General features: G+C 26.2%; 2 protein-coding genes across 3 annotated transcripts in view; one reads left to right on the top strand and one right to left on the bottom strand.

The window, feature by feature from the left end:
* Positions 1 to 1056: 1056 nt before the first annotated feature.
* Positions 1057 to 11308, bottom strand: LOC117167436 (probable RNA polymerase II nuclear localization protein SLC7A6OS). The gene is made up of 3 exons (XM_033352366.1): positions 11028 to 11308; positions 8326 to 8583; positions 1057 to 1641 (listed from the first exon to the last, which is right to left on the bottom strand). The coding sequence occupies exons 1-3, from the start codon at positions 11190 to 11192 to the stop codon at positions 1186 to 1188; spliced, it is 879 nt and encodes a 292-aa protein (XP_033208257.1). The 5' UTR covers positions 11193 to 11308; the 3' UTR covers positions 1057 to 1185.
* Positions 11309 to 11382: 74 nt separating this feature from the next.
* LOC117167435 (zinc finger protein 341-like) overlaps positions 11383 to 14747 on the top strand; it is a 21657-nt gene continuing 18292 nt past the window's right edge. Inside the window, exons 1-2 of one of the 2 annotated variants that reach the window (XM_033352364.1) lie at positions 11383 to 11567; positions 11702 to 11776. In XM_033352364.1, the coding sequence (XP_033208255.1) occupies positions 11537 to 11567; positions 11702 to 11776 (106 nt within the window). In that variant the 5' untranslated portion in view covers positions 11383 to 11536. The remainder of the gene's footprint in view (positions 11568 to 11701; positions 11777 to 14747) is intronic. The other variant, XM_033352365.1, reaches the window with a different exon arrangement.

The following is a 14747-nucleotide window of genomic DNA, read 5'->3' as shown; positions in this document are numbered from 1 at the left end:
AAATACTTCATTATTGTTTGGAAATTTGTCTTTTTAACTAAAAATTCAGCATTAAAAAAAACTGCTCCAATTAAAGATTAATCGTTTCAGTTGAAAGTTCAGCTTTTTTGTTTAAAATGCGACTATTTAGTTAAAAGTTAATATATTTGATTCAAGAGTCGTCTTTAAAATAAATCAGCTTTTCTTCTGTACAAAAATTATTTTTTTTGACTGAAAATTTAACTATTTCATTTTTGGTTAAAAATTAATTTTTTTTAAATCAACCATTACAATTAAAGATTAATTGTGTCAGTTAAAAATTCAACTTTTTTGTTAAAAATCTAACTATTCTATTTTTGGTTGAAAAATTGTCTTTCTGTAGTTAATAATTCAAATATTTCGTTAAAAGTTCATGCGTTTTGTAGAAAAATCGTGTTTGCTGTAGAAAATTAATCATTTTAGTTGGAAATTTCGGTGCCTAGATAAAAATAAATTTTTTAAGTGCAAATTTAACTATTCCACTTTTTGTAGAAAACTGATATTTTTTAGTTAAAAATTCAGCTATTTGATTAGAAAATGGCCTCTTTCAGTTGAAAATTCGACTGTCACATTCAGGATTAATGCAGTATTTCTTTAATTGCCTTTTTGTAGAAAGTTAATGTTTTGGCTCGAAAGTTCAACTATTGGGTTAAAATTTCATCTATATTTTTCAAAATCCAAATTTATACTTAAAAATTTAGGATTTTTAATCGGTTGAAATTGAATTCAATACAGTACCCACATAAATTTTACTTGAAGAAATAATTAACTATGTTGTTAGTATTATTTAATTATTCAATTAATCGATCGTGCTGAAATATGAAGAAAATATCTTGTAATATTAATTGAATTTCCAGAAACTGAAAAGAAACATCATTTACAATGAAAAAAATCTCGCAAAACTGTATAAATATTCCGAATCGATTGTTTTAAAATATGCGAAATATTTGGATGGCTCAATATTATGAAAAATTATACCTGGAAAAAACTTGGAATTGTCAGGAAATTTTTTTCTAGGATTTGAGTAGATACCATGTATAATATTATTAGCACTTAGTACTTTCTGTAATCTGTTTACAAGCAAAAAATAAGTAATGAAACGATATTTTCGCAGACTAACATTAAAAAAATATATACACCTCCCTTAAAACTAAATGAATAAATTTGTTAATTATCCAAATCGCCAATTCCGTCAGATTCGCTCGAAGAGTGGCTGCTGGAAGTCGAATCATGATTTCCCCATTCTTTTTTCAACTTAGCTTTATATTTCGCGTATTCGGATCCAAAATAGTCGACGTCATGTTCGTCCACACCATACGCAAAATCCTCGTCTTCACTGGACAAATCCGATTCCTCGCCATGAATTTTTACTTTTTCCACTGCTTCTCGCATGTCCTCCTCGAGAATTGAATCTTCGGAATGCTCGGAATCCGGATAATCATTTCTCACGTTGGATTCTGAATTTGAGTCTTCAGATTCATATAAATTATCAGAATCCATTGCACCTTTCTCTCTATACGGATCGAAAACAAGTGCTTCATTCAAACTTTTAATTGCCATGTCCGTTTCAAATTCGAAATCTTCATCTTTGCTAGTGTAATATAAATCATATACGTAGTTTTCCTGAAAAATAACATTTCTTGGTTATACGAGTAACATTGAAATGCTGTCATCAACTTCAATTAAACCATAAAGGGCATTGTGGGTGTATGACACCCCCAGAAAATTTCAAACTCTTATAAACCATACTTAATTCTTAGGATAAATAATTTTCAGGATAAAATAATTAAAATTGCGTGAGTTATGAATTTTTAAGTAAAAACCCCATTTTTCACTTTATTCAATAATTTTTTTAAAAAACTTAAAATAAATAAATTACTATAAAATTAACTCTACCTTATAGAAGATACCTTAAACTATATCAGATAATTTTGTTGCGACAAGATATTTAACAGGGGTTAAACAATACATGATTAAATATGCTGGGGTGATAACACCCACGATGCACTTTACCGTGATTTTTACCATGTCTGCACTTTGAGGATCAATTACATGGGATCACAGCGGCTCAGCATTTTTGGCAGAAAAAGGAGGGTTTTCCGAGAAAAGGGAGTTTTACTTATTATCAAAAACTTTTTATAACATATGGATGTCTTGAATTTCACGAAATTTCGGCCTTACTAACAGTAGCGCCATTTCTTAGCAACTTACACAAAAAATATTATATATATTTTTAAATTTGTTGAAATTCCTTACTCTTATCAATTTTTTTCTAGTTTATTCTTTTTAGGCGAGAACCCTGAATTTTTAAAGTATTTTTTTAATGAACCGTCCATAACTTCAACCAAATAGTTAAATTTTCAAGCCAAAACGACGAATTTTGCCGAAAATAATTGAATTTTCAATGCAAAAGAACGAATTTCTAATAAAATATTTGAATTTTTTACCAAAAAATATGACAATAGTAAATTTGTGGAATTCTCAACCAAATATATGTATTCTGCACAAAGAAGATTCATTTTCTACCTTACGAGACGACTTTTCGATTAAAGAATTAAGTTGTTAAGTTAAAAAGTCGAAAAATGTAAATCTTAAACAATAGATTTTTTACAAGAAAGTTAATTTCCTATTAAATAGTTACGTTTTCAAATAAATAGCTTCATTTTTAAATAAATAGTTCAATTTTCTATCAAAATAGTTGCACTTGTCAAATCCAAAATATAAATGTTAAGAAATAAAGTTTTTTTACAACCAAATAGTTGAATTTTCAATTAAAATGATGAATCTTGAACCAAAAAGACGATTTTGCAATAAAATAGTTTATTGAATGTTTTTTTTTTGTTCAATAGTTATTTTTCAAACCAAAACAGATGTATTTTCAACCAAACAATTGCATCTTTTACAAAAAACGGATGAAATTTTAACTAAGAAGTACAATTTTTTACCCAAAAATGCGCATTTTCAACAAAATACATATATTTTTAAAAAGTAGTTGAATTTACAACGAAAATAGTAGAATTTGCAACAAATAGTTCGTTTAATATTTCAACCAAACTATTGCATTTTAAACAACAAATGGATTAAATTTCAACTAAGTACAATTTTTTATCCAAAAATTCGAATTTAAAAAATAATACACATATTTTTAACCAATTAGTTGAATTTGCAACAAAAATAGTAGAATTTGCAACATATAGTTCGTTTAATAGTTTTTTCCAAACAAAACACATTTATTTTTTACCGAAAACTTGCATTTTTAACAAAAGACGGATGCAATTTCAACAAAATACATGAATTATCAACAAAAAAAAAAGATTATTTTTTAATTTAAAATATCAATTTCTAAATATAAATGGAATAGTTACATTAAAAGTTAAAAAATAAATTCTTAATAAAAAGAAATTAATTTTTAATCAAACACTTCTACTTACAACCAAAGAGATGAACTTTTAATTGAAATGATGAGTCTTCAAAAAAGAGTTCAACATTCAACCAAATAGTTAAATTTTCAGCAAAAAAATGATTTTTTAATTAAGTATTTTTTTATAACGAAAAACATTTATTTTTAACTAAACAGTTACATTTTTAACCAAAACGAATGAAATTTCAATCAAAAAGATTAATTTTCTACCAACAGATTTCAATTTTCAACCCAGTACTACAATTTTCGACCAGAAAATATCAATTTTTAATTAAAAATATAAATGGAATAATTAAATTTACAGTTGAAAAAAATTAATTTTCCAAACAAAATTTAATTCTGAATTAAAAAAAATGAATTTTCAATAAAAGAGTTCAACATTCAACCGAATGGTTGAATTTTAAACAAAAAAAAAATGATTTTTTTTTTACTAAAAAGGTCCATTCTCAACCAGCAAAGACGAATTTGCAATAAAATAGTTTGTTAAATAGTTTTTTCTCAAACAAGGCACATTTATTTTTAACCAAAACGAATGAAATTTAAACCAAGCAGATTAATTTTCTGTGGAAAAATTCGAATTTTCAATAAAATATTTTAATTTTCAACCAGAAAAAATCAATTTTTAATTAAAAACATCGATTTGCAAATATAAATGGAATAGTTACATTTAAAATTAAAAAAATAATTCTGAATTAAAAAATTTAATATGTATAAAAAAATGAATTTTTAATAAAATAGTTCTATTTGCATACAAGGAGATGACTTTTTAACTAAAATTATGAATCTTCAAAAAAGAGTTCAACATTCAACCAAATAGTTAACTTTTAGAAAAATAATATGATTTTTTAACTCAGAAGATCCATTCTCCGCCAAAAATTACGAAATTCCAAAAAATACATGGATTTTTAAATAAAAAAGATATAATTTTTCTACCAGTCATTTTTCGAAAAATTCACCATATTTGTTCAAATTTAACATCAGGAAATGTACTAAACGTTATCTAAGTTTGTAAAATCACATCAATGGCCCCCTCCCCCTCATCTCTCTGTTTCCAAGCCAGGGTTGCCATTTTGATCAAAGAAAAAATTACTGGTCATTTTCCGGTTCACAAACATTTTTCACGGCCAATGAAATTTGAAAAATATAATTCTAAAGCCAAAAATGTTCCCATTTGAAGTAATAAAAACTGATCTGCAAATTGAAGTACTCAAAGTGGAACTCTTGAATTTTTAACTTTTAAAACTGAATTTTAAATGTTTTTTAATTAAAAAGTGTTACATTTAAATGCTCAATAATTTACATGTTTGAAATGGAAGTTACGCTTTCCAACTAAACATAAAAAATTGAACGATTACATTGTTTTTTATAAATTGAACACCTCTTAAACAAAAATTTTAATTATTTTTATGTTACTTAGTTTAAAAATCATAAAAATTTTAAATTTACAAAATTTCCTTCAAATTTTCCAAATTCAATTTCGATGATTTTGTAAATTTTCATATATATCTTTTTAAATATTCTTTTAAAATTAAATTTCCAAAATAAAATCATTTCAAATCTTTAATTAATTTTGACTTCATCGATTTGTTTCTAAAAGTAATATTTGTTCCATAAATTGTTTTTATACAAAAAAATTCAACAATTTAATTCACAAATTAAAATTTGTTAAGAGAACAATGAAAATTATAACGTTCACAGTTTACTTTTTTTGTTTAGTTTTGAATAATCAATTTTTAATAACTGATTATATATGAACAGTCAGATATTTCTAAATATTAAGTAACAGCTCTTTTTCATAACAGAAAATTTTCAAAATGCCAATTCTAAAATTGTGAATCAATTCCGAATCGTCTTGTAAAATCAATTATTATTCACATCTTAAATCTTAAAGTACAATTCAATTTTCAAAATCCTTAATTAATTTATGTTCACAGTTGATAGCAAAACATGTTTTTTCTCGAAAATCTTCGATTTTACTAGCTTATAATTTTTAATTGCTTAAGTCTTTAAAACCGCATTTTAAATTTCTTTAAATTAAAATGTAGACTTAAAAATTAAAAAACCAAACTGGAAAATTTTTAAAGTGAAAGATTTTTGAATTATTATTTGAACAGCCTCCTATTTTTTAGTTTTCTTTTCCTTTAAACTTTAACATTTTTTTATAATTTATTTTCATCAGTTGAAAACAGGAACTTAAAAAATATATTATTCACGAAAATAACAAGATTAGAAGATAAAAATTGTTAGGGTCCTAATAAGCTGACTTTATGCATTTTATTGCTGATTTTCACAATTTCGTCTAAAGTAGCATCATCTTCATCTTCATCATCTTCACTAGCATCTAATGTTTAAGGCTTTTTTAAACGTTTTCTGAAGAAAGTAATTTTTTGAATATTCCAATTTCAAGAAGTAAAATTTTAAGAGAATGCGATGTTATTGATTTTAAAGTTTAAACAATAGATCTGATTTATCTTTCCAACGTAGAAATAAAAAAGTATTAGATATTCAAATGAAAAATTTATATTTTAACATTAATTGAAGACTCTTATTATTGTTTGAATGAATATAACCGTAAAGTGTATCTTAAGGTTGATAAATTTCTCTAAATTATCATGCAAAAAGAATTATTTATAAGCAATTTATAATAATATAGCTAAATTATATAAATGTGTATTTTAGTAATAAAATTGATTTTTTAAAAACTTTTATATATTTTGTGAAATAACAAAAATGAGGATTTAAGTCAAAAATTAAGAATAAAAATGACCCTTTACTTGTATAATTTAATGCAGTTTAATATAACCTGGATTCATATTTTCAATTATTCATCAACATTAGTAAAAGCTGTAAATGATTAATTAATTCGTTTTAATAAACCAATTTTCATTAAATTATATGTATAAATTTAATAATTATATACATTGGTTTCATAACTATACTAATTGCAATTCTTATATTCTATTTTTAATTTTTAAATAGAATTTAATTTTAAAAAAATTATAGCTTTTTCTACTTTAGAACCATTAGGATTAATAATATTAATATTATAGTTCAATTTAGCAAATTATGTTTTTTTGTCATTTATCATTTAAATATTTATTACTTTATGTTCCGGAGTAATAATTAGGGTGGCCGTTGTAATCGAAGAAAAAAAATGCCGGTCATTTTAAGGTTTTTTCCCGGTTCGCAAACATTTTTCACGGTAAATAAAATTTTAAAAATCGAACTCTATTCTAAAAACTGTTCCATTTAAAGCAATAAACAATAAACAACAAACTAAATTTATAAGTTTGAAGCAATTAACTTTAAAAACTTCCAAAATTATATTTTTAAAAGTAATTTTAACCTAGACAAATTAAAAAATTAAAAATAATTTTTTTTTTAATTAGAAGTTAAATTATTTTCATTTTAAATAGTTTAAGTATCCTTTTAAAAACTTAAAAAATTTATTTCAAAACATTGAGAAATCTAGAAGTAGTTTTATATTTTTCCAAAATTAAAATCATTGTCCAAATTTTTTTGAAACGTTTAAATATATTCTTAAATGATTTGAAAATTTCCTACAACTTTTAGGAAATCCTGTAAATTAAAAAAAAATCCTTAAAATTTGAATTTAAAAATAACAATAGGAACACTTATTATTTGTCGAAAAAAATTAGAGTAATCTTAAGAGATATTTAGAAGTTTAAAAAATATCAAAATTAAGTTTAGAACTTGAAATAATTTCAAATCATTTCCACGAAGTTTGTGACCCGACAAAATTGGGCTATTCGTACAGAAATTTTGGTGCAAATACCAACAGCCGAATTTAAAACAAAATGCAGATTTTTGCCGATTTCAAGCAAAAAATTTAGAAACTTTTTAAGAATTGTGAAAGGCTTAAACAGAATAAAAACATTTTCTTAAGATTCCTAGGAAAATTGAATATGATTTTTCATTTTGAAAAATTATTGTAACAGAAAATTTAAAAAGATTTTAAGAGGTTTCCAAAATGATCCAAACAGAACCTGGAAGATTTTACGGATTATTATTTAAATTGCAGGATTTTCCAAAACTTGTAGGAAAAATTTGGTTAATTTTGAAATGTATTTAGAAATTCTAAACAAAAATGTTAATAGACTTCTTTGCAATTGCTTGAAGACATTTCAAGTTTGTAATTAATTTTGAATCTTTTTAAAACTATGAAATATCTCTTGAAATTACACAACTTTTTTTTACAAATAATAAGTGTTCAATTGCTATTAAATGAACAGTGAAATTTTTAATGGCTAAGAAAACTAATAAAAATAGTATATTAATAAATTTATTTATTCAATTTAATACAAAAAATAATATAAAGGAAGACTTTAATTTTTTAAAAACTTTGAATTAAAAATATTTTATTGATGAATCATTAAAATTTTTATTTAAAGATAAAATTATCGGAATAAATGATATTATATTAATCTGAATTCGTATTAGGACTTTCGAATTCAAACAGTTACAATCTGGAAATTCTCAAATTTTGAACGGATGTAGAATCGTTTCGTCAAATCAATTATTGTTAAGTTTTTTTTATACTTTAATTATTTACAAAATTGTTGAAATCAAAGTTGGGAAAATTTTTCTTCTGAAAATTCGTAAAATTCCCGGTCAAGGAATAAATTTACTGTCATTTCCCGGTTTTTTTCGGTCTCAGAAAATTGCCGGTTTCCCGGTCCAGCGGCCAACCTGAATAATTGATTTTACAAACGGAATTCAAAATATTTGATATTTAAATTATTGTGAATCCAAATTCCAAAAACTCAATATTTATAAATTATTAAATTTAATAAAATGAAAATCTGACACAATTTTATTACTAAAATTCGTTATAAACAAATAATAAATTAGGATTTTGAAAATACCTTCTTGTCAGATTCTTTTGTTGCACAAGATGCTGTGTCCTCAATGTCGATCACAGTAATATCATCTATTTCAGGATCATCCTCTTTCCAATTGTCTAGAGATCGAAAGTGGTTAAGAACTTTAAAACGATTTTCTGTTGATGCTTGCTTAGTTGCCTTCCGCGCTTTGCCCGTAACATCGACGATATGCTGTTTGTAATGATTTTTCAAATCCTCCTTGCTCAATTTACTCGTAATGTGCTCGATTACGTCCTCGTCCTAACACATGAAAAAATGTAAAAAAAAATTAAAATTAAAATTATACAAAAAATAAGAATCTTTAACGACAAGATTTTTCAGTCAAAAAAGAATTTTTTTTGTCCGAAATGTAGGATTTTCAAATAAAAAAATATACATTTTTTACGAATTAGATAAATTTTCTACTATAAGAGACTAATTCTCAAAAAAAAAGACAGTGGAATTTTCAAGCTAAACAGACGAAATTTCTACAAACCAGTGGAATTTTTATTCAATAATTACATGTTTATCCAGAGAAATAAATTGTCAACCAAGAAGATTGATTTTCTAACAAAAAAGACAAAGTTTCTACTAATATTTTACCTCCAAAAAGGAATTTGCAACCAGGCAGTTGCATTTTTACCGAAAAATGTGGATTTTCCACCAAAGAAGAATTTTTTACAAAATTCATCATTTTTTAAATAAATGCTTGAATTTTCCAAGAAGATTCATTTTCTACCAAAAAAGATTAACTTTTAACCAAATAGACGAATTTTTAGGCCAAAAAAGATCACTCTTTAACCAAAAATAGAAATTAAATTTTCATTGAAAAACAATAATTTTTAATGTAGAATAGCGCCTTTTTTATAAAAAAAGTGAAAATTTCTACTACCTTGCTGAATTTTCAAACCAAAACGGCGAATTTTCCATAAAACAGCCGAATTTTCAAAACATGAATTCCCAAACAACAAACATTTGAATTTTCGACTATATAGTTGAAGTTTCTAACAAGTTTTTAAATTTTCAATTCAAAATGACGAATTTTCTAAAAAAAAGTGAAACTTTCAATAAAAATAACATATATTTTCATAAAAAAGCTTATTTTCAAACAAGCAGTTGAATTTACAATTAAAATTATGAATCTTCTACCAAAAAAAGAATTTATTATAAAGTAGGTCAGCTTCGAAATTGTAAACCTAAAAAGATGAATTTTAAGAATAAAAAATATAATAGTTGATATTTTTATAAGAAAATATTTTTATTTGAAATAAAATACGATATAATTTAACCAAAAAGTACAATTTTTTATCAAAAAAGTTAAATCCCAAACCAAAAACAGATTCATTTTAAAACAGTTTCTTTTTTAACCAAAAAATTGAGTTTCTACTACAAAAGGCACATTTTCAACAAATCAAGTAAATTTTTAGATAAATAGTTGAATTTTCGACCAAAAAGATGGATTTTTAATCGTATAGTTTCATTTCTAGTCTGAAAAAAAAACACTTTTTAACCAAAAATGGGATGGTTAGAAGTTAGTTGAAAAACAATAATATTCAATTTAGAAATCGAATTTTGTCAAAAACAGATGAATTTTTACTAATTCGTTGAAATTTCAAATCAAAAGGGCGAATTTGCTACAAAAATTCAAAATTTTAATTCGAAAATATGAATTTTCGACTAAATAGTTGAATTTTCGAACGAATTGGTAAATTTTTTTATACACATTTTTTTTTAAAATAGTTGAATCCTCAACCAAAAACGGAATTATTTTCAACCAAACAGTTTATATTTTTATACTAAAAAAATCACTTTTTAACAAAAAATGGCATAGTTAAATTTTCAGTGAAAAATAATAAGTTTTAATTCAGGAAAAGCGAATTTTTTAGAAAACAGTTGAACTTTTTAATAATTTGTTGAATTTTCAAACCAAACTGTTAAATTTTCGATCCAAAATGATAATATGTCTGAGAAAAAGTGGAATTTTCAACACAAAAATATATATTTTCCAAAGCGAATTAATTTTCAACCAAACAGTTGCATTTTTAGTATAAAAAATCACTTTTCAATAAAAAATGGGATAGTTATATTGATTGAAAAACAATCATTTTTAATTCAGAAAAGCGAATTGTTTACAAAACAGTAGAACTTTCTAACTTGCCGAATTTTCAACCCAAAAGTGTACGTTTTTAACAAAAAGTTCACTTTGAAACAAACAGTCGAATTTCCAACTAAAATTATAAATATCCAGCCAATAAAACGAATTTTGGATGAAGTAGTTTCACTTTCAACCATGATAGTTAAATTTTCAACAAAATTTATTTACAAACAAGCAGATGAATTTTTAACTAAAATTATCAATATTCAGCAACAAAAATGTAACAGAATAGAAAAATCCGTGCCGACCCCTATATACTAAGCAATTTATGCCAGTGCTTTTAGATTTTTTATGAACCTGAACATTATAATTGAAAAATATAAAAAATGTGGAATTTATCGTCTTATTAAATTCAATTAGAACAGATCTTTTAAATCTTTGGGAGAGCTTCCTACCCCTTTTCCCAAACATTATTTCAAGAAAAATATGCAGTCGCCTCCTCCGAAAAATTTTCTGGATCCATCCTTGACGTGAAATGATGTGGCAATCTTGTGTGCATTCCATGAAATAACAAATCATTATAATACATTCAAAATTATCAACAATTTACCCGATCCTTTACAGTTCCCGCGAACTTGATAACCGCAGTAAGAGGAGCGGATGTTGTTCCTCCTTCGGCATTCTCAGGTTCGGTTTTACGCTTTTTACAATTAATAACAAGTGCGTCTAAAGGCTCGGTATCATTTCTGCGCTTTACACGTAATATTGCAGCCATTTTTACAAACGAATTAAGCTAATTAAAGAACCAAAACACTTTTAAAAGAGCAAAGGAAATCACGTTGTTTACATAGGAGAGACACGCAGGACGCAGTGACGTTTCTAATTTGGAGGTTAGAAAATGAAATGTGAAGTAGGTCAGAATCGAAGAAAAACGTCGAGATTCGAGACGTTGATTCTGCGCAATAGCTCAGAAAGGCTGAATCAGCTGTTAAAAGCCTCTCGTCGTGTTAGAGTGATGTTTTTATTAATTTTAAGACTGGAATTTTTATCAAAATCGAATAATTCGTGAGGATTATTATACTTTTTTATCAATATGAAGCATTAAATCCAAAGAGAGCAATGGCCCAATCTATCTTCGACGCTTTAACAGGTAGGAATGTCAAATAGACCATAAGTGGGGTTAAGTCCTTAAATCTAAATAATTTGTCTATTGGCTGGGATATTTTAATTATATTTAAGAGTTTTTAGTGCATATTTTACAGAAATCTCTGTAATATGTTGCAGGCGTCTGCCTAGACAGTTCCACAGTTCAGTCTTTGCTAGAATCTCAAACGCTTATTACCCACGTCGACCAATCAGGTACATATTTTAAGGGTTTCATCTTTTGTATTCCCCGGGAAACAGTCTATAAAATTAAAAATTAATTTTTTTTTACGAACAGATGATTCGGGAGATATTTCTTTTGTTCGTAACTTACTTTTGCAATGCAATATTTATTTGTAAACTTGTATGTTCACCTTTTTTTCTCTTGTGTTTGTCCAAAGCAGACTAGATTCCTATTTCAGAAACAAAATTTTCAGCTGAATTATCAGTAATGTCTCATCATTAAATGCATTTATATTCAGGGTGGCCGCTGGACCGTGAATCCAGGATTTTTTTGGGAATGGAAATCCCTGGAAAATGACAGTGAATTTATTTTTTGACCGGGAATTTTAGAATATGTTGAACAAAAATCTATCCTATCACTTGAATTATCTCAAATTTCATACCGCATGATATAATTAAATTTTAAATAAGTTCGATTTCAACTTTTTTTCCTTTTGAGTCGTCATTTTTAAGTCGACATTTACAATTTAAAGATTTTTTAAAATGAAGTTTTGAAGACTTAAACAATTAAAAATCAGAAATGTTGAAAATTTTGGATGAAGAACGTTTTAATTTGATCTTGTAATGGCGTCTTAAATTGAACTATTTCAATTTGAAATGGTTCCGCAAGCCCCTTGAAGTTTAATGCGTATTTCCCATAAAAAAAAACGTTTTCGTATATTTTATTCCGAATCGTCAATATTAGCTAAATCGAGTTGAAAGTCTACATTTTTCTTAAATATTACCCATAGAAAAAGAATCATAAATTACTTTTTAAATATCAACCCCATAAGTCTTTTTTATAGCTTAAAAAAAACCCATGAGTGAAAAATTGAGTTTTACGAATTTTTCGCGTGAATTTAGAATTTTTTGCGGTTTTTTAATATAAATAATTCGTATTAAATAAAATATTACTTCGTACTAATTAGATGTTAAAATCAATTGTTTAAATAATTTAATGTTTATAGCAATTTTATTTTAGACTAGTGTTAGAAAGTAGCAGTTTTTTCTTTCGAAATTTTCAACTTTTCAGTTAGAGTATGACAATAAGCAATTAACTTTAACATAAATAATTGTTTAAACCGCTCATTCTTAATAATCATAACTATATTCTCTTAGAATAATATTAGAAAGTTCATTTTCTTTCTTTGAAATGTTCCAGTTTTTGTCCACTTTTCAATTAGATTGAGGTAATCATTCATTCAAGTTAACAAACCTAATTGGTTAAATCATTTATTATTTTTTAAAATTAATATTCTCTTTCAATAATTATAGAAAGTTGCGGTTTTTTCTTAAATATTCGACTTTTTATCCACTTTTTACTAAAAGCGAGGTAATAATTAACCCTTAAACGGCCAAAACGCCACTACCGGGACACTGCTTTTCAACGGCCAATAACTAAGACTATTCGACACTAGAAAAAATTGAGACACATATATTTTTATTGCTTAAGATCTCCTCGTTCCGACGCTGCCAATGAAATTCCTCAAAAAATTTATTTATTATCCCAAAATGCAGTTTAAACAAAAAAAAAACGTGATTTTTCGTGCCTATTTTTTTTGTGAACCATTTTCCAAAGCTTTTCGAGTCTGTAATTAACCTGGAATTTCACTAACCGGTGGAATAAATGTCTAAACTTTGAGAATCCATGGTTCAAAGATCGATTTTTCGTTTTAGTATTTTCAAAATGGCGTCTTAATGGCAAAATTTTTGTGAAAACATTCATGAATTTTTTTTACAATAAACGATGCGCTTTTCAGAAAAATCATCAGGAATAAAAAGTTCTTGTAATCAGCCAAGGAATACGCCTGAATTTTTTCGAAGCGTTTTGAGCAAAATTGTGGATTTTTCGTATGAACAATTTTTGCAAAATTCAAAATTTTGCTCAATACACTCCGGAAAAATTCAGGCGTATTCCTCGGCTGATTACAAGAACTTTTTATTCTTGACAAAATTTTCCGAAAGCGCATAGTTTTTCAATAAAAAATTTCCAACGACTCGGTAACCTTTATTGCACTCTGACATCAAACCACACCTTCACCGCATTGTCATCCTGGGAATTTTCGAGTACACCCAGCAAAAAAAAATACCAAAGCGTAAAGCCTCAAAAATTGCAACAAACTCCGAATCGGAATGGGATTCCGATGAAAATGATGAACGTATCATCATACCTAATCCAGATTACTCTGGCTCTGATGGAGATGATTTATCAGATGACGAGAATTCGGGATCGGAATTTCCCAGACTGAATGTATCATATAGATCTGTTTTCCATAACTACACAGCATCTCAAAAACAATTGGAACAAAATCACGTTTTTTCATGGAGTAACGAAGAAAAAGTTCGCCCTGGAAATTTCTGTAAAGAAATCAGCAGGAAATAATTGTCGCAATCAAAACTAGGTGATTTCGAAACTCACAGATACGAATCACGAACAAGAGCATTATGTAATAATGAACAATGTCGCCAGAGGACTACTAGATTTTGCATTGATTGCAACATGTATTGCTGCATACATTGTTTCTCAAAATTACATTCTGAAACAGCAGGATCAAAATGATTTCAACGGAGTGAAATCTGAAATGAAAAAAATTCTCCATAAAAAAAATAAAAAAATGTAAAAAAAATATATAAAATCCCTTAAAAAAAAAAGAGACTATCGATATTCGTCGACCTCCACGTTGGTGATAGTTGGGCAACGTAAACTTTGTTTGCGGCAGACGGACGATAGATATTCGTGAATCATTTTACTCTTACACGATGCTTAGAATTATGAAAATTTTTTATTGAAAAACTGTGCGCTTTTCGGAAAATTTGTCAAGAATAAAAAGTTTTTGTAATTAGCCGAGAAATACGCCTGAAATTTTCTGGAGCGTTTTGAGCAAAATTTTGAATTTTGCAAAAATTGTTCATATGCAAAATCCAAAATTTTGCTCAAAACGCTTCGAAAAAATTCAGGCGTATT

The sequence above is a fragment of the Belonocnema kinseyi genome, chromosome 2 (assembly GCF_010883055.1).
Source record: "Belonocnema kinseyi isolate 2016_QV_RU_SX_M_011 chromosome 2, B_treatae_v1, whole genome shotgun sequence".
Taxonomy (NCBI): Eukaryota; Metazoa; Arthropoda; class Insecta; order Hymenoptera; family Cynipidae; genus Belonocnema; species Belonocnema kinseyi.
The sequence above is the reverse complement of the archived record's forward strand: the minus strand, read 5'-3'. Positions and strand labels throughout refer to the sequence as shown.